This window comes from Nyctibius grandis, chromosome 4 (genome assembly GCF_013368605.1).
Source record: "Nyctibius grandis isolate bNycGra1 chromosome 4, bNycGra1.pri, whole genome shotgun sequence".
NCBI lineage: Eukaryota > Metazoa > Chordata > Aves > Nyctibiiformes > Nyctibiidae > Nyctibius > Nyctibius grandis.
In genome coordinates this window covers 88,473,314-88,493,370 of record NC_090661.1, presented here as the reverse complement: position 1 = coordinate 88,493,370, position 20,057 = coordinate 88,473,314, and the positions used below count along the sequence as shown (strand labels likewise).

Here is a 20,057-nt window from a genome sequence, read left to right as displayed (position 1 = left end):
TAATATAGCTGTCAAGCTGCTTTTGAATTGATATAGGTAGCAGAGTATTTGCAACTAAGTGTGAAGGTCACTGGGTCAGAGGAGGTGTATCAACTGGGAATTATATTTGAATATAGGAGCTAGTCAGTCCATATTTTGAGTGTATTCTCATGGCTTTTTTTCTTTGAGTGGTTCTTCTGCAGCCATGTATATGCTGTTTGGAGACTTTTATGGTAATTTGATATTTTGTACTTAACATAAAGTTCATGTTATGAGAAGGAACAGATATTGCTAATACCTGGAAGATGTAATATTCTGTGTATTTTTTCAGACCTTTTTTTTTTAATTAGGGTATGTCTGCTTGTACAAAAAGGTTAATTTCTGTCTTGCAAAATGTATGCAGATGAGGAGAGAGCAGTCTGATGTTACTGTAAATTCATGAACTATATCTACATAAAAAGTTTATGAGTTTCCTGCTCTTGAAAGGGAACAGCTAGAAACAAAAGGGCATACTGAAATGAAGTCTCAGAGTTTCACACACCCCTAACAATGTTAAATCATTTTGCTTTCTCCACAGGATTTTAAGACAGTGCTGTCTTTCCCCCAGTACCCAGGGGAGTTTCTACACCCTGTGGTATATGCATGTACTGCAGTTATGTTGTTGTGCCTGTTTGCTTCCATTATCACCTACATTGTCCATCACAGGTAAGAATTCAGTCTTAAGCACTTGTGTTAAATGGTCAGCATTATACTGAGGTACTTCAATTTGTCTAACCCTCACTGAAAAGGTAAATTAAAATTATCTGAATTACTGTTGGATAGTAATATCAGCAAAGTGATTTACACCAGAGAAATCAAAAAAAGTTTGTATCAACCTTTCTCAAGCTATTCCCAAGCTGTATCTTTCCTGAGATGTACGTCTAAATGGTCTACACACTGTTCCTAAGATTTCTAACTTGACGTTTCAATATAAAACCATGAGCACTATCAAATTGCTGTCTGGCAAATTCCAGTCAAAGAACAGCACTTTGGTTAACTACACTGGCGGTATTGGCTTCTAAGACCAAGTTTGGTTGAAAAACTTGGTAACTATCATTGGAGAAAAGAAACTTTCTTTGACTTCTAAATCTTCTTGGTTTTAGAAAACTTGTGTTTTCCTTTATATGAAAGATTTCTGTAAACGCCATTTTAACTACATACTTCTGTTAAAGATCATTAGCAATTTAAAAGAGTAGGAATGTATTGTACTGTAGAAGCTGCTAAATATTAATTAAGTGAACTTAATGCAATGACTTCTGATCTTCAACTTCCATTTAATCCTTTAGAGATATCTTGTTAAAGTTCTGCATATCTGAAGCTATGCAATAGGCCTTTGCTTTTATTACTCTACTTTAAATGCTTGATTTGATGGAGGAAACTTTAAGTCAGTAGACCCTTGTCAGTAGACTCTACAATTTTTACCATTGATTTTACCTTTTTACCATTGATTTCAATGGTGTATAAATCAAGCTATGTCCTATAGGTAGATTGCTAAGTAGGTATTCAGGAATCAGAGAATTTAATTCTATCATATTAAGCATTTTTTTCCAAAGCCTAATTTTCATAATAGATATTTTGGTTTTTAATTTTAAAATGTGATTTTTCAACAGCACAATCCGAATAAGTAGAAAAGGATGGCACATGCTTCTCAACTTTTGTTTCCATACTGCTCTTACATTTGCTGTTTTTGCTGGTGGAATCAATCGCATTAAATATCCAATTATATGTCAAGCTGTAAGTACCTGTCTTAGTAATTCTTACTAATAGAATGAAAACCTGAAACTGTATCTTTTAACATAATATTGATAGTTCTCTTTCTTTTCATATATTGTTCCTGGATCTTTCGTTCTTCAAAATAAGTCATCATTATAAGCATGTCTTCTAAAGGCCAGCACTGGGAGTGTTCAGTGTTTGGTTGTCACCTGAGTTTCTGTGAGAGGCTGAGCAATGCATTAACTTCTTTGCAGCTCAGATTTCCTTATTTTAAAAAAATCCCTGAAAATCATAATATTTCTCTGTTCTACAGGACAGTTGAAAACTATGATTCCCAAATATTTCTAATATCCTTTCTGATCTTTGGATTGAATGTGTGGAACTAAAGCTACTGCTGCTCTTTTGTAATATATATACAATTTGCCTGAGGGTGGCCCTGACTTCACTGGGTGATCCTTAAATATATACTTGGTCAGCTTAATGTTTATAGTATGATTATGATTATTTTAATTACAATTAAAGCTAAGGAGACAAAGCAGACCAGTACGCTTCTGATTTATGGACCTCTGTTTGCGCTGCTGGACTATTTCACATCTCTTGCTTCATCCTTTCTGGGGATATAGTGCCATGAGATTCACAGAGAGGACATGGCTTTAGCTGCTCTGAATATAGAGGCTGAGTCTGTACAGTGTGTAAAGACAGTCATTTCAGTCATCTTCTGTAACACCTGATGAGGGCTTGCTGCAGTTTGTTTGTCTTAAATATTTCTTCCTCTCGGATTTTGTAGAAGTGCTCCAGATCTCAAGAATGTTGTTGGTATTTACCTGTAGTAAAGCACTTTATTAAGCCAGCATTCTCCCAGATATTTTGCCTGTCACTAATCTGGTTCTTTTGATTGGCTTGAATGGGTGTAAACAGCACACGTAGATCTGTAAGCACCTGTAACATTCTACACACAGTGTCTACCTGTGTGTATTACATGGTATTCATTTAAATGACACAATTGTCCACTAGATTATCCTGAGATAAGTATCTCACAATATCTAGTGTATTGTGTCATAATTAATCTGCAAGTTCTAGCAAATTGAAATATCACTTACCATTGTCTTTATCTGCAGTTTGCCAGTGAGGGTAGCAGATTAGTTTGTAGGGCCACTATGGCTGTGTAATTACACGATCACAAATGACCATCTGTTGTTACAATCGTTGTCTGGATATTTACTTTGCAGATTGCATGGTAACAATGCAGTATTAACAGCGATAATGAAAACTTCATTGAGATAAATGAGTTATTAATAATCTGTTATGAGTAATACATAAACTACAGGGGTATCTTCATAAAATGCATTGTCAGTGACAGCTGTTTCTTGCTATGGTATAGGGCTAGATCCTGAGCTGCTGAGAAACGTGCACACTTAGAGAAACTGAATGGATCCATTCACATATGCCTTCTAATCGGTTTCATAAAATTATTTATTTACCTGACACCATGATACATCAACAGACAATATCATCAGCAGTTAAAATATAGGAAAGATACAGGACATACACAGTTCTCTGGTTCCTGGTAGAAATTGTCTGATGTAATTAGGTAGGGCTAATGGATGCAACAGTGCAATCTAAGACAAGACTCCTATAGGTGGTAACACAGGCTGAACAAATGTTCACTCCCAGACCATTGTACCCTTTCTTGCCTACTGACAGCAAAATTTTTCAAAATTCTGTAAGTCACAGTGGCTGTCTCCTCCTGTGATAACCCTGAGAGGATTACTTTGTGAATTAATATTCATGGTGACAAAGCTAGAAGGTAGGAGGTCAGACCTACTAATAGTTTCCTAGAAGCTCATGTATTTGAACATTTCCCATAGCTTCCATAAGTGGTGGTGGGCTGGACAGCACTTCTTTTCTCCTGCGTATGGAATATAGCAATTCTTTAAATGACTCAGCCTAATGAAAGGTATATTTACACAGCTGTTTTGGGCTTATATGTCCCTCAAGTCTAAGTTTTGTCTCTTTCTCCTTTTTTTTCTTTTTTTTTTTCAGTTCTGGAAAAAAACTGATATTAGTGTTTAAAAATATATTTGCGAAAAGTTTACTGCTTCAAGCAGCACTAAAATATTAGCTATACTCCATGTTTAACACCATCAGTATTGCTATAGCACAGGTATCTTTCCATCTGCTACAATTCAAAACACAGCTTCACCCTGCAGCAATGTAATTTACACTTTTTATTTCCTGAGTGCGTAGGGGAAGATTCCAAGCACAAGCGTTTTCTGTCCTAATCACTGGAACGTGGTGTCAAAGCCAGTGAACATCCACCTTTCTTATTTTAATTATCCCTAAAACCTTCACACAAATTTCACTGCAACATCCTTACCCAAGTGAAATAATAGACTGAGTTAATTTTTATCTTTTATAATTAACCAAAAAGGGTGGTTCTAAAATAACTTCAGTTTGATCACCTTCTCCCTCTAAATGAGGTGTCCCATCCTAATTTTAAGCAGCAGGAATTAATGCTATGGAAATGGACCCATTTTCTGTGATCGATAGCTGCAAGAACCTTCATATTCCCTTGAAGGCAAAGCAATTACACAAAAAAAAAATGTGTTTTGCAGAGATGGTAAGATATTTATTTTTATCTGGAATCTAAAAATCTAAAACTCCCTTTTAAACTTGCATACCTACTTCAGAGAGGATTTTGTATAGACAAGTCTCACTTGCCTATGTGCTATGCAGCCTTTATGATTCATAAAGAAAACTGATGTTAGAGTGCTGGTCTGGAAGAGTTGATTGCTTCTTCACAGATTTCCTGTATGAATGAGTTTGTATCTCCAGACCATTTAGATTACCCGCGAATCTGATTCCGGGTGTCACTGAATGCTGGCTGTTGATGTAGAATCCAGAGTTTTGAGTTTATGGCAAAATATTTCATGCAAGGCAAAGGTTGTGTTAAGAATGGCAGAATGGGATTAATCAGAGCCAGTACACTAGCAAGCAAGGTGCTTGAGCCAGCCAGCAGATGATGTAGTCAGCCCCTTCCATCTCCTAGAGTTAGGGTCTCTGATTACTTTCCTTCAAAGGGCAGAAGGAGGCTTATTCCTTTCATCTAAGGAATAAGACAGAAGGAGACACAACTGTAGCTGGATCACTGAGCACGAGTGGGAAGCATTGATTCTGTACCCTCAGTCTGAAAGACTTCAGTCTCATGGCCCTTACTTTCCAGGAGAGCATGATAGCCGTGAGGCTATGGATGCTAGGGGATGAAATCATCAGTTCAACATGTTGAAGCATGAAGAATAGGTTTAGGGGCAAAAGATTCAGGAGACAGAAAAATTAGGGAGTGAGACAGAATCATAATTTTTTATCCTAGTGGCCAGTCACTGAGTGGCATGATCACTTCAATCACATCTCCAAGAATCTCCTGTATGGTTTATCAAATAAAAGCTTCCATGTAAAATTTGGCAAGGCTCAGGTCTTCCCCTGATGAGTGTCATATGTGAAACCGCTTGTGAATTCCTTTCTGTATTTTTTTTTTTTTGAAAGAATGGGTGTAAATTAATGTACTGTGATCATTTGCCAGTTAGGCTATCTCAAGTGAAGAATGCTATTTAAGAGCTCTTGAGTGGTCTCTCGTGGGAAAGGTGCTGCGTTGTTCAGCTCTGCTGAGACAGGAACAGAGCTAGTCATATGCATAAGCAAGACTTTAGGTGGCTGGTAACTTTACTAGCAGCAACATATAATGGCTAAAGACTTTGCACACTATGTAGTTAGATGTGCATGCTGTGCTGAAAATTGACCTTCCTGGTCTCAGGTACCTGATTTGTGGATCTCAACTTCTTGCTCTACATTTTTTACCTGTGAGGGGAACACAGAGTTGTTCTAAGGCTAAATGTTTTAAGATCATTAAATATTCACATCCAGTGGCGTTACAGACTGCAGAGAAATTCCTGAATCCCTTCATCTCACTGAAAAAAATCACTTTCAGTGCAGGATTAATAGTTTAAATGGAATGTCAAATCCTCCTTTAAATAGAACTGGCTGAAGGACAATCTTATCTGAAATATGATTACAATTGAAAAAAAAAAAAGAAAAGAAATTAAAAACTAGGGGAAAACAAATTAATTTTTGTGCAAGTTAAAGCTGATCAAGAGAGCTTTTTGTGCCAAAATGCTTTGCATAAATGTGTATTCTGGTCATTACCATGGTAACTGCATAGTGTGGAACTTAAGTTACCTCTAAGATACTGAAATTCATTGAAGGAGCACATACAGACAGCATCTTCTTACTGTAGAAAAGCTTAATCTTCTATTCAGTAGGCTGGTGCTTATTGCCAAAGGTAAGTGTTCTAAGAACACAGCACATGGAAAAATGAGTCCAAGGAAACAAGAAAATTTTCACTGTATAACTACAGTTATTAAATAGCTTCAGGTGCAATGCTGTCTTCAATGCATATGTCCTGACAGTTCTTTCTGTACCATTTGGCCTGTCAGTGGAAAACCTTCTTACAAATAAGGGTCATCACTTTTAATATGTTCAATCATAATCCTTTGTTCTGTGTGGAAAACACAACTTTATGTGAAATACAAATGTTCTACTTATAGTGAAAATAGTTTTAAGTAAACACTTGGGTATTTAATTTCTATCTATTTATTGGTCTCTTAAGCTTTACAGAAGCACAAATCCACTAACAAGATATACACAGATAAATTTGTACCTTGGACCTTTAGTGCATAATTTTACATTTGCTAACAGAGTTAAGTGAGAGTTTACTGAACAAAACTATCTTTGTCCTGTTCCACTTTCTGTTGAGCCTTGTCTTCCCCTTCCATGTCATGAGCTGGTATCTAGTTTATTTCTAGCATAGGGCTCAGATGTCTTTCTAGCTTAAGAGAGCCAGATAGAGGTGGTCTCACTCAAGTGGACAAAAGAGCATGCAGCCACGGCCTGTAAGTGCAACAGTGAGGAAAATGCATCTCCGTGGCATGACTGATGCCAGCATGGAGATATAGGGAAGGAAGAGGCAGAGGGCAAAGCCCACCACTTTGAAACATTGAATTTTCAAGATGAGGTGTGAGAAGCATTTCTTTACTAATTATTGTTAGTGGATGAATAACAGCAAAAATTCTAGTCCAGAAAGCATATTTTGTGATGGGAAGTGAGAAATAAAATCATCACCACACAGAGAAAAGGGTACCCTTTCCTTTGGAAGTTAGTATAATGGCTCAGCGTACCCTTCCAAATTCCACATTTTTGTTGTGTCATGTATATCTTATCTCCAGATTGTCACCATTGTCCTTCAAAACTGTCAGTCATGAGGAGGTCCTGTATCATCAGGATATTTCCTCTTTTCCTTTAAGCAAGAAATGCAAATAGATTTTTTTTTTTTGGAGAGAGAGAGAAGCATATTATTAAAGAGCTAGTACAGAAGATATCATTTCTGGCTCTTGGCCATGTTTGTTTCATTTGTCCATATATCAGAAGGAACTATGCTGAAATATGAGCACACTATGTAGAAAAGCAATGTGACTAAGGGGTGGCATAGCAATGATGTGTTCAGTTGCCTACTTGGAAGTTCAATAAAATTGTTTTATTGTACTATTTTTAGGAATTTCACTTAAGTGGCTGATCATTTCTATACATACGGCCATATATGTTGTCAAAATTTCACATGTGGGTGCCTTCTCACACGGAATTCATCCCTGCTGTTCATATTCTTATGGACTCTTTGGCATACTTCTGTACAATAATTACAGTATATGTAGAAGCAGTGCTATGCTGAAATGAGAAAGGGGTTATGAACCAAATCTCTAGAATTTTTCCAGTTATTTCTCATGGTTCCCACCTCCTTTTTCTCCCCCTTTCTCCTCCCCCTCTTCTCCCTTCTGCCTTACTCCTTCACTTCCCACCCAGGTCGTAGTCATATTCACTGCATCCCTACAGAAATGCTGCAGCTGCATATGAACTAAGTCCAGACAGCACTAGCCACTGAACTGGCAATGTCTGCTAGCTGATGGTACAAAGTTGTCTCATCCTCTTACTTCTGCTTCCTTTACCTCCAGCAACAGCAGCTATGAAGGCTTTATACTCCCTTGTTTAATGTGTCAAACAAGTCCCAGAGAAAATCACAGAGGGTTTTCTGTTGATGATATTTGCTGCTATCTTCAAGTTTTGTGCTATATTACTAAATATTAAAAAAAAATTAACAGAATTTTCTTTCTTTACCCATCAATTATTTTGTTTTAAGTTGAGCAAAAATGAACACTGGTTAAATTAAATCATTATAATAGATTTGTGTTAGCTTTATTCAGCAATTCTCTGTATTCCTTAAACATTTATGTGCTTTCCAATTATAGCAATATTTTACTTGTCACTGCAAAATGTCAGGTTATTACTTCAAAGGTAACCTCACTTTATATAATCAGATGGAGACTTAGCAGATGTAATAAAGCATCGGAGATTGGATAGAATTCCAATTACTGTTTCCATAGTAATGAATGACAATTGCTAACATAACAAAGATGTTAGTATTTTAGAGGTGTTTATGTTACTTTCAATGATAAACACACCAGTTTCTTGAAGACAAAATGATAATAACACTATTGAGAGATTGTATTTCCTTTTAAGGGAGGATGCCCAGAACTGTCATTTAATTTTAAAAATTGTGTGGCCAAGTTTATAAATTCTTAAAATATGTCTGAAAATAATCTGGTTTCAGGCAAATAGCACTGATCCCATTACAAGAAGTCAACCTTGGCTATATGCAGCTGAGAAGGAACTACAGCAGGACATTCCTGAAAAATGAAAGGAGGTAGTAGCATAATAGCAAGGAAAAATGCTGACTTCTCATTAGTTTTTAAATTGCATTGTCATGATAAGCTAACAAACCTTGCAAAACAAACTAAGCTTTGCATCACTTTAAATCCAGGTGTAAAAAGTTGTCATTAATCAGGTTCTTAGAAAACAAATGTCTTTACAGTCTTGGTTTCATAACATACCATCTGGTATCACAGATATTATCTATGATAGATTAAATAACAGATACCATCTGCTTTTTAAAAGTGTTTTCCCTGGTTAGAAATAACCAGAGAGAAAGAAAAAATTGATGCACTTACAAATTCAGTTAAATCTGTTTGCTTGTACACTTATGCAGTAAGATTCTTCTAAAACTCTTGTTTCACTGATCCATTTACTGACTTGTTTAACTGTCTACTCTTTTTTTAGGTTGGCATAGTACTACATTATTCTACGCTCTCTACTATGCTATGGATTGGCGTAACTGCCAGGAATATTTATAAGCAAGTCACAAAAAAACCTCAGCCATGCCAAAACAGTGACCAGCCTTCTTATCCAAAGCAGCCACTACTCAGGTATGGAATATTAGCGATACTTTTTTTTTTAATGTATTCCTAAAACATATAAATTTTAAACAAACTCTCACTTTTATTTCTGTATTCTTTACTTTGTACAGACTATAAACAGGATCCATAAAGAACTGAGTCACTTAGGTGTATATGAAAATCTGAATATTTATTCTATGCTAGTAGTTGACTCTACTCAGGAGATGGAAATATGCTGAACTGGTATTGGCTAGGTTCAGACACCTTTATCTGAACAGGACCAATTTAAACGTACCTCTTGGTTTCTTGTGGAGGGAAAAAACCTGGCTTGCTTCCGGGTTAAGGCGTTATTTAATCATCAGGAACTACATTATAATGATTCTCCCTTTACCCTTATCTATTCTGCTGTAAATCTTGCCCACACTTGTACTGATTGCCTAGTAACCTGATAGCAACCTTCCTCATTCCACAACAGAGATCTAATGCTATTACAGGAGCGACTGAAAGTCTGGACTCCCTATCAGCTTTCTAGATGGAGCAGACCTGTCTCTGACAGCATGGCAGGTGTAATGCAGTAAGAATTTTAACCAGATGCCTATGAGACACTGAAACTTCAAGCCAAAATAGTCGGTCTTCATTAAAAAAAAAAAAAAAAAAAAAAAAAAAAAAAAAAAGAGAGAGAGAGAGAAGCAGGATTCATCTTTTTTGACTTTAGCTATCAAAAAGTTAGGTATTAGCCAAAGTTATCTAGGGTCCCTGTGTAGATTTTGGAGGGAGACTGAGACAGAGATGAACTTTCAGAGAACAATCCCTCCCATCTGTCTTGGATGTTTGTGTAAGGACAGGATGAATTGTCTTATGGAGGTGCCTCTCTTTCCCCACAGATCATGGAAAAACCTGAACAGTCAATTTAGACTACAGACCTCAGTTTTATAGTGAAGGACAGGAAATACAAATTCTACTTTTTATGGCTTTGCTGTGAAAAATCCAGATTCGTGTATTCTTTTAAACAGACTTAGCTTGTTTTATTTTGAACACAAAATGTTTATTAAGTAGCATTTATAGATGGCTGTGTGAGGTTGTCACAAATTGCTAAAAGTCTATAGGAAGATGAATTGTGTGTTGCTGTCTGACTCTGCTGAGTGAAATCTTTATTAACATGATTACTTTTCTGCTTTTTGAAACATTTTCTTTCTAGAGATGAAATTGATTAAAGTTAATATAAAATTTGTATTGTGAAAAGAAGAAGAGTCGTATTGAACATTAGCTTCGTTAGGTATAAGCAAGAGGACAGACTTTCACTGAGAGTGCCTGACTTTGCTAATCCATGATTTACTATACCATTCTTCACAGATGAGAATTTCACTCTTTCAGTTACTAGCTCATGGCCAAATGAATAATTGCCCATTTTCAAATGCTGCAGTGTGGCTATTAAGGTAGAAAATTTTTACAGGATACATAGACCCAGCATAGTGTATGTTCTTCAAATTCAAATCTTGTTTGAGTTGGAAAAGAATAGACAATCAGTTACAGAAAAGATTACTCTAACTAGAATCTTTGTTGTACCAGTCATGTTGAGGTTCTCAGACAGTGAAAATAAACAGTAGATATTTTAAGTTTAGTAATAGAAATTATAAACCTCCTTTTAGCTGTAAGAGAACATGAGTATAATTTTTTAATAGTTAAGTAAAATGATTCTAAGTTATTTTTCTCACTCAGGGCACCATATGTCCTAGAGACACAGGCACTGAAATGTCTAATATGATTTCATAATGGTTAGTACTGCATTCAAAGTAGTAAAGATCAATTTCATTTCATGTAGAAAATGGGCATACTATATGGAAAATTAAAAATTGCTTTAAGCGAGAAAATGCCAAACTCGTAATTAGTAATTGTTGTTCTTTTAGAACAATAATGATAATTTTTATGGGCATTTTAACTTTCTGGTTTTAATAAAATTAAAATTGGAATTATTCTGTATCATAATATTTCCGTAAAACCTATTTAAGATGCTCATATTTAAGTGTAGTCATTTATAAGAAATATTTTAACTAGACAGTGTTCTTGTGACTATAAGCTGATGCCAGCCTTTATACATATTGTGCCTCAGGTACATAAGAGAGAACATCGTCTGGGTCTGGGTTTGGGTGAGGGATTGTTAGTTTTTTATCTCCATTTGACACCAGTAGATAGCTAAACGATATAGTTTGTTCCAATGGAGACTGAATTAAGCTTTTTTATATGTCAGGACCATCAGTGCTAGGAAGCATATAATACGGCCTGCAAGACACTTTTGAACAAGAGCTAGTTTGTCAGTAATCCCTGTTTACAGACCTAGTTTGACTTGTGTTCAGGTTTTGTTGAACACAAATATACGGATGTGTTTGGGAAGAACTATACACTTTGCTGTTCTCCTTCTGTCTTTTCTGGTAATGGATGCATATGATAGACTGGGTTTCCAGTTCATGTATGAGTGTTTTTGTATTCCTTGTATATGCACTTGCTGTATAAGACATGAGGATATCTTTTGTGAGTCAGTAAGTGGGGGCTACTAACAAAAATCAATACACAAATCTATGACCAAGAAAGGATAAAAATTCTCTCACCACATTTTTTCAAGGAGCTTGATCCACTCTAAAAAGTAGCTGAAATAGTAAAAATAAATACTAAAATATCTAAAAGGAGACCTAACCTGTTACTAGAAAAAGACTTTTGCTTGTAATAGTTGCCTCAGTTTCTCTGCCTGCTATTTGCATATTCATTTGCAGAAGTAAGACAAATGAGGCACACTCGATCTTTTGCTAGTTTTCCTTAAGCTGTGGCAAGATGTATCCTGTTATGTAAAACTGTGGTTCTCTATTAGTTTTCTCTGTTTCTAGATACAGTGCTCAAACTTGAAATTTTTTGCAGTGTAACTTTACTGAAACTTATTCTTCATGGCAATATAATTTTCAATATTGCCTCTTTTTATACATTAATCATCTATTATATGATACATTATGTATGTTATACACGATACACTATATATATTTTATTATATATATTATAGATGATATATATATTCTCTGTTAATTATAGAGTTAAAGCTCTCGGGGCCTATCATTTTGATGAACCAACTGTAACAGTTCTGGTATTTTTCACTAAATGTGCCTGGATGCTAATGTGGTGGATCAAATTAATGCATCATTGAATTTTATATATTGAAATTCTGAACCTTAGCACTTCAACAGATAATGAAATTACTTCCTGTAAAATATACTCTCTGGTATTCTTAATAGAAATAAATAATTTTATCTGTTCATCCTTTGTGGACATTTGTTAAACCTGGCAGCGTTTGGGTTTCTGACTCATCTGAAGTCAGATTTTGCCAGCAAAGACAAAGTGGCATGCAAGATTCAGCTATTACTCGCAACGTACAAAACTTCTAATCAGCCCAAGCTGAGGCACAGGTAGTATTAGTTTTTATACCTGATACGTGCATGCAGTTTTCATGTGATGCTGTGTGCACATACAGACTAGACAGGAGTACAAACCAAGTAGAAAATATTTCAGAAAGGTATTCTGTTAAAATTATTCCTTTCAAGAAAGAGAGAAAAAAAATAGACTACTATAATTTTAGTATCATAACTACTGAACACAAATGCACTATAAATATTTAAAATAAAAAATAAATAAGCTGCCAGCTGGGCCAGAGACTCTTGTTAAGGAGACAGATAATTGAGTTACCTTTTATCTCAGGGTTAGGTACAAATATGTCTCCTAATTTCCTCCATCCTCTTTATTCAATGAGCATCTTGCAAGGTAACTAATAGGGCAAACTTCAGATTACAGAGTCCAGTATCCTGTATCTGTCATGAAAAAACATCCAATGTGCATAAATAAGGTTGCAGAATCAACTGCAAAATGGGTAACAGGTGGTGTCACTGTCTCTGCTGAACTTCATCTTGTTTATTGTGTAATGTATCTTGATAAACTTTTTAAAAGATTCTTACTAAATTTGTGGGGCTTCTGGGAAAAGTACCTCATGCAGTGCCTTGGAAAAATCGTGTATCTAGCTGTAGTAGCAATTTAGCAGTGGATTGTGTGTCCTTCCCTTTGTATTCAAAGTACTAGGCTTAGTACTATGGCTATTAAAAATGAAGATACAGAATTTTGGGAAGATCATAACTCAGGCAAATTAAATCAGTTTTCAGCAGCACACTCAGAGCACCTACAGGCAATATGACTGGCTTCTATTCCATTCTCTTACTGGTTTTAACTTTAAATAATTTTAAAATTAAGAATCATTTTAGAATGAAAAAGCTGTTTGTGTGTTTCATATATTTTGAAATGTCTTAACTGTTTTTTAGAAACTGTCCTTTAACTTGCACACAGAGTAAACATAGAAACAGTAGGTGAGACCTGAAGTGGTTCAGTTGAACTGTAATGTCTGCTAATGGATGTGTATATGCATATTTGTGTGTGTGTGTCTGCTATTCTGTATGAATTTGTATATGGGCAAGTATCTGTACATCATCCATACACTTAGAGAGTACTGAGTGATGTCGTGGAAGCAGCAACAACAGGGGTCTTCCTTGTGGGCTATGTTTGTGGTGTAGCAATGACTAATAACCTACACCCTGATCACATGCATGTGCAAGATGCGATAGTTGCTCCACTTGCATCCTCTCCCTCTCCTGTGAATGTGGCAGCAGCTCTTCACAGTCATTCCCTGGCTCATTATTTCTCTGAGCTACCCAAACATCAGTCAGTAGTATCCAGCTAAACAGTAGCTAAGTATCTTTGTGACATTAAATTATGTTAAATTCTTTCACTCAAAAAAGGAGAAACCATGCTAAACTTTCACATCCAGGAAAGCCCTCTCCTTTGGATTGTGTAGACAAAACCTGTGATGAGCCTCTTGCCTCAAGGTGAGGAGATTTTACAGATTTGCATACCACAGGGGTCATGGCATCTGCTTACTGCTTTGCTCACGTTAACCCTGCTTGTCTCAGGATGAACATTTAGATGCTTGATCTGAATTCTGACAAGCTGGAAACCAACTCATGGGCACAAATGGATCTACTGCTATGTACTGCTGCATTTGCCTAATTGTAGGTCCCAAGAAAGCCTGTCTGGAAGTGTTGTGACTTCCATCACAATTTGATGATGTGGCAACTTTTACCAAATAAGTTACCAATAAAGCAGGCTATTTCCTGAATTAGAGTTGCACACAACAATATTCATGATGTCGTTGAAAATTGGCACATGATGTTATTGCACCATAATGGAGGTACTAAAAACACTGCAGTAATAAAGACTATAGACTTCTTATATTTAGTTTTTTAAAGAATTATTATGTCCTTTACCAGAGAAAAACCCTAGAATAAAATGAATTAATGGTTTCTAATGCTCCTGAGGTTGAAAGGGTCTTCAGAAAATTATCTTGTTACTTTCAGGGTCTAGAAAATTTCCCCTGTCAGTTATAACAAGTTGCCTATAATTCATTGTGGCATAATAGCAGAGTAATGGGGTATCAAAATTTGACCAAGATAACAAATTGTGTATTAAACATCATGTTTGCCAAATATGTCATGTCATTTTCTTGGCCACGTTCTTTTCTGAATCTTGAGTGTGAATCATGTGAAGCGACTTAATTTACATTCTGACAGACACAGACACTACTTGTCCCCTTGACACCAGCAGCTCTGAAATGCAGTTAAGTTGTAGTGCATTTTTCATTAGCACTGGCTCTCATGAATTCATGTCTTCTTGTATCAAATAATGATTGAGAGAGAAGGAGAGAGAAAGAGGTCAGATGAAAAGCATCAATTACAGTCCATTGTTTTCTTTATGGTATGCCCTTAAATATTAATTTCTCTAATCTTCATGCATGGAAGCCCATTTTTCCTTCCTGCATTGAACACACTAAAACTTCTCTATAAAGTTTAAATTTAGGCCTGATTATCCTAAGGGATTATCTGCCTTTTCCTTAACAATTCTCTATAGTTTGTATATGTTGAAATAAATGGGAAATGCCACAGGCAGAATTCTCGGAGGCCCTGAGGAGATCTCTGTAGTTCACTCTTCACTATTAGCATAGACAAAATTCTGTCATTGGAGAGTAAGTGAAAGTGATGTCTCCCTGCGAGTAAGGTTTTCACCAGCTGGACAAACCATGGTACAGTAAGCCAACAGTCTCACTGAAAATCTGCTATACCATGCTCCAGGAAGTTGGCTATTACTTATATACTGTACTGCATCCTTTGCTTAGAGGACAGAATATTTTGATGTGGGCAGTCAGTCATCAGGAAGTTTAACTAATGTCTCTGATATTGTCATCAATGCTTCTTGTTTTAGTTATTGGAAATTAAGACTAGAAAATTGTCTTTTCCAATGTGTATTTTTAGATCATTTTAGGTTAATTTTAGAACTTGTGCTGTAATTAGTTTGATTCATTATTGAACAATGGAAGTTTTTGCAATCCTCATGTATTCACAAGGCTGCTTATAGCCTCAGTACTGTTAGGTTCCTAAAAAGAACATAGTGTGTAACAGCTGCTTTCATGCATATTATCTGCAAATCACTGTTTACATGTTTCTTGTTTCAATATTTGTCATATTTCCCAGGAAGGAGAAAGGCCATATTGCTGCAATACCATTTTTAGAATTTTTGCATTTGATAAAAATGGAACGTAAGAGAGGTTATGTTTTCCTTCCAGCTATTGTTTCAGTTTTATTATAATAAGGCTTATATTCAACATCAAAATAAGCTAGTATATTATTATATTGGATATTAAAATAATCTAAGGATAAGAGCCATTTCAAAATTTTAGTATTGTTTAATTATGGAGCTAATCTTTTGAACAATGCTGTATTCTGAAGACAGTAACTCTGACATTCAAAGATGACACAGCTATTGAAACAACAGTACCATCACAAATGCTGATCTTATCAGTCAGACTATACTGTGTCTTGTCCTGAATGCATTATCAAATGCTTTAAGTGAATGATGCCTGGAACAGAGGTTCCTCTTTGATTTGCTCTTATTTCAAGAATATGCTACAATCAAAGTAGAAAAAGGATTTTGTTACTGCCATAACTTCATTAGCTAAGATACACACGATGCTGACACTTTCCAGAGCAGAAATCCAGTAATACCAAATCATTAAGCTATGTTGAGGTAGAAGGTGAAGTTTTATCTTCTTTGTTTAAAGAACAGTGTCTGAGCCACTGAGCATAGATGAAAAGAAATGGTTTACGGTTATTGCAAAAGAAAAGTAAGTCAACAGATTACTTGTAAACAAGCTATTAAACAGCACAGCAAGTCACATGTCAAGACTTTCAACTGAAACTGTCCCCAGTTGTAAAGCTATTGACAAACATAGCCAAAAAAGAAAATGACAGCATCCGAGCGATACCTGGTCATTTAATGAGGGAATTATGGTCTTGGGACTTAGAAATTGTTAACAACACAAGTTATGGCAATTGCGAGCTTGCAAAGTTGTGAGCTTCAGGGAGACTTACAATGATTCCTATGATATTTTCAGATTTGAAAAGCTGTAACTGCAACATGCTGATCTGCAGAACTGTATTAGGTTGAATTTTCAGCTGCTTTTATCATGAGTTCACACCTAGGTATTTCCTGGAAATTCAGAATTCTTGTCACACTATTCCTTGCCTCAATACTTTCTAAAATTCAGGCTAGTCATATACATTATTGTAGAGGATAAGCTAGAGGGTAGGGTAAGCTTGATAAAATGCTCCATGCTTTGATATGCTGCTCCAGGCAGAATGTAAAACGCTGATTGGAAATTTTGCAAGTTCTAAAAATCCTTGAAGATAATATATTCAAACTCCAATGGGGACTTTGTAGAAAAGTTTATCAGATTTGAAAGAGCTAAATATTTTCTCAGATGATTCTCTGGTGTCATATAGATTAAACCTGATTATGCAAAAAGCTGTAGAGAGAAATGCATAAGATAATTTCAGATGTGTCTATTGCCATAGTATGGACAAAGAACTGAACATTCCCATCTGCATGAAATAATACTACAGTTACAGAAAAGGTTATCTGACTTTTAATTGTGGATGATTGTACTCATTTATTATTAAGAAAATTTTAAAATTAATAATTTGTTTTATTTAAATAAAGCCAGAGTCATATCAGATACAAATTCTTTCTTATGAAAATTGTTATGTGAGAAAGATAGAACTTAAAGCTTGTTACAGGACACCTCTCTTTTAAGTGGATGTCTGTACACAGCCAGCTTAACTGTAATGGAACCAGTGATGTTGCAGGAAAACATAAGACACGAAGAATTGTAAAGTATGTAAAGACTGATGAACCGCAGTGTCACAGTAACTAGAACACTGTAGGCAACCAACTAGTATAGTATGAAGTTATTCAATAGTCTACAAAAAACCTGCAGCACAGTATAACCACTATGCATTTAAATTATAGCATGGCATAGGTCTTATTAGGTTATTGCATTTACCAATACATTGCCACTATTCCATATAGTAATTTTGGCTTAAAGATATTATTAGATTCCAAGAGCAAATGATAACAATAAAAAATATGTGAGTTATCATTAAATAAACTAGCAATAAAAACCAAATATCTCTTTTTATGCACATATAGATGTTTTTAGCAATGGTAGTTTTAAATGCATGATTTTAACATTTCAGAATATTTTTTCTTACTTAACGAATGGAGAAGTTCAAGGAAATAAAAATATATGCCTTGAACAAAGAAGACTGGTGAAATCTACAGATACACATATTAAATTAAATATGCTGCAGCATATTTAACTGTAACTGTTGTAAATTCAGCTTCCAACCTGACTCATTCCATGCATACTTCCTGCCAATATGTGTGATAATCTCTGGTTTATGCCTGTTTGGAAGGAGGGCTTAAAATTCTTGGGAGTAAACATGGCATTAGATTAATTCACTTGGTTTAGAGTCAGGAGACCATGGAAAAGTACAAATATACTTCAGTTGATGTCCTTCACCTTGTACTTCCTAAATAGTTGAAGCCCATTACTGGAAATGTGGATGATTCGTTTCTTTTCAACTTTTCAACCTCCCTGTTGGTGAGACACGCGCCTTGATAGGTTCCACTGTTGAAAGCGCAGGAAAGGAAAAAGAGAATATCTGTGCAGTACCATCAAAAAAATCATGATATTTCATATTGTGTTTAGAGCTTGACTTTCTAGACTCGTGTGATTTTTTTTTTTTGAAACCCTCATCCTAACATTTTTAAAGAAAGCTTCTAACTCCTTCTTTGCAATGACAGTTGTAAACATGAATAAAGAGGAAATACACGAACTCAAATCACTTGAAGGTTGTGGACCCTCACTGCTGGTTATGAGTGTTAATAACAACATTGATAAGGGGTTTAAAATGTGTTAATAACAAAATTATCTGAAATTACTGAAGACAGGACAATAAATAATAAGCTTAAGTTGCAGTAAGAGGTAAATAGGTTGATATTAGAAAAAGATTTTAAACTATGAGAATAGTTGACAATTAAAACAGGTTACCTGGGAGGCTGTGGAAACTGTCATAAGCAATTTGTAAACATAGATCAGATAAACCCAAGCCAGTCATGGTGGATGTCTGAGGTGACCCTGGCTCAGAGCTTTTGAGTGGACTAGATGACCTCTTGATGTTCGTTCCTGCCCTACAATTCTGTTATTCTTAAAACAAGCATTTTTCCTAACAGTATTCTCATTTTTCAAACCTTTATTCACTGCTGAATTCCTACAGCCTTGTTGGTCTCGTAAGAACTCTTGTGTTTTATTATGCAAGCAAATTCTGACAGAAGAGACTTTGAAACTAATGTGTTCCAAATATGCCTTCAGTGTTTGGAAATGTTATGAATCTTGTAGAAACTGGCTGCTGATCCTCCAGGTATTTTTATTTAGGTACGACATTACTATATAAAACATAACAAAAAATCAGGCTAGCTTCTCTGAAATTTCCACACTCACAATGAGTTTTCAGTGAATCACTGGGAGTTACACATGTATAATTACAGGCAGATTTTTGTTCATAGACAGAAATTATTGCTCATTGCTACTTACAATTACTTAATTTGGTAAATTCCCTGGAATTTTAATGATATAGATTAAAAGAATTTAAATATATAATATTTAATATACCTTAGCAAAATGGAATGTCCAGATTAAACTTTATGCCTATATTGATTGATATAGGCATCAGTGATATCTGATCACTCAGATAAAGGGGGTGATGCCATTGTTATTGGATCACACTTGATACTCAGGAAACCATTCAAGATTTTAACAGTTTATCTGAAAGTAATCATTGGCTTAGGTTTTCTATGAAAGAAAAGCTGAGCCCACGAGATACCTGACCTATTTATCTATTGATTATAAGAGACACCTAGTTCTTGTTTTATCTATTGATTAGGAGCTAGGAGAACTATGATTATTGAAGATCATTTGTGTTTGCTTCTCAATATTTATGAGCAATGCCAAGGAACTGGGGATTTCTGAGATTTACCTTCAAATATTCTATATGATTTCTGTGGAAAATATATGAAATGTAAGAATCACAGAATCACAGAATCACAGAATGTTAGGGATTGGAAGGGACCTCGAAAGATCATCTAGTCCAATCCCCCTGCCGGAGCAGGATTACCTAGACCATATCACACAGGAACGCGTCCAGGCGGGTTTTGAATGTCTCCAGAGAAGGAGACTCCACAACCTCTCTGGGCAGCCTGTTCCAGTGTTCGGTCACCCTCACCGTAAAGAAGTTTTTCCTCATATTTATGTGGAACCTGCTGTGTTCCAGCTTGCACCCATTGCCCCTTGTCCTGTCAAGGGATGTCACTGAGAAGAGCCTGGCTCCATCCTCATGACACTTGCCCTTTACATATTTATAAACATTAATGAGGTCACCCCTCAGTCTCCTCTTCTCTAAGCTAAAGAGACCCAGCTCCCTCAGCCTCTCCTCATAAGGGAGATGTTCCACTCCC

At 35.7% G+C, this 20,057-nt stretch overlaps 1 protein-coding gene across 1 annotated transcript in view; it reads left to right on the top strand.

Annotated features, from left to right (window-relative positions):
• The window catches only part of LOC137662585 (adhesion G protein-coupled receptor A3-like), a 284,198-nt gene that overhangs the window by 240,400 nt on the left and 23,741 nt on the right, over window positions 1-20,057 (top strand). Inside the window, exons 15-17 of the mRNA XM_068399128.1 lie at window positions 557-684; window positions 1,629-1,752; window positions 8,953-9,098. Of these exons, the coding sequence (XP_068255229.1) occupies window positions 557-684; window positions 1,629-1,752; window positions 8,953-9,098 (398 nt within the window). The remainder of the gene's footprint in view (window positions 1-556; window positions 685-1,628; window positions 1,753-8,952; window positions 9,099-20,057) is intronic.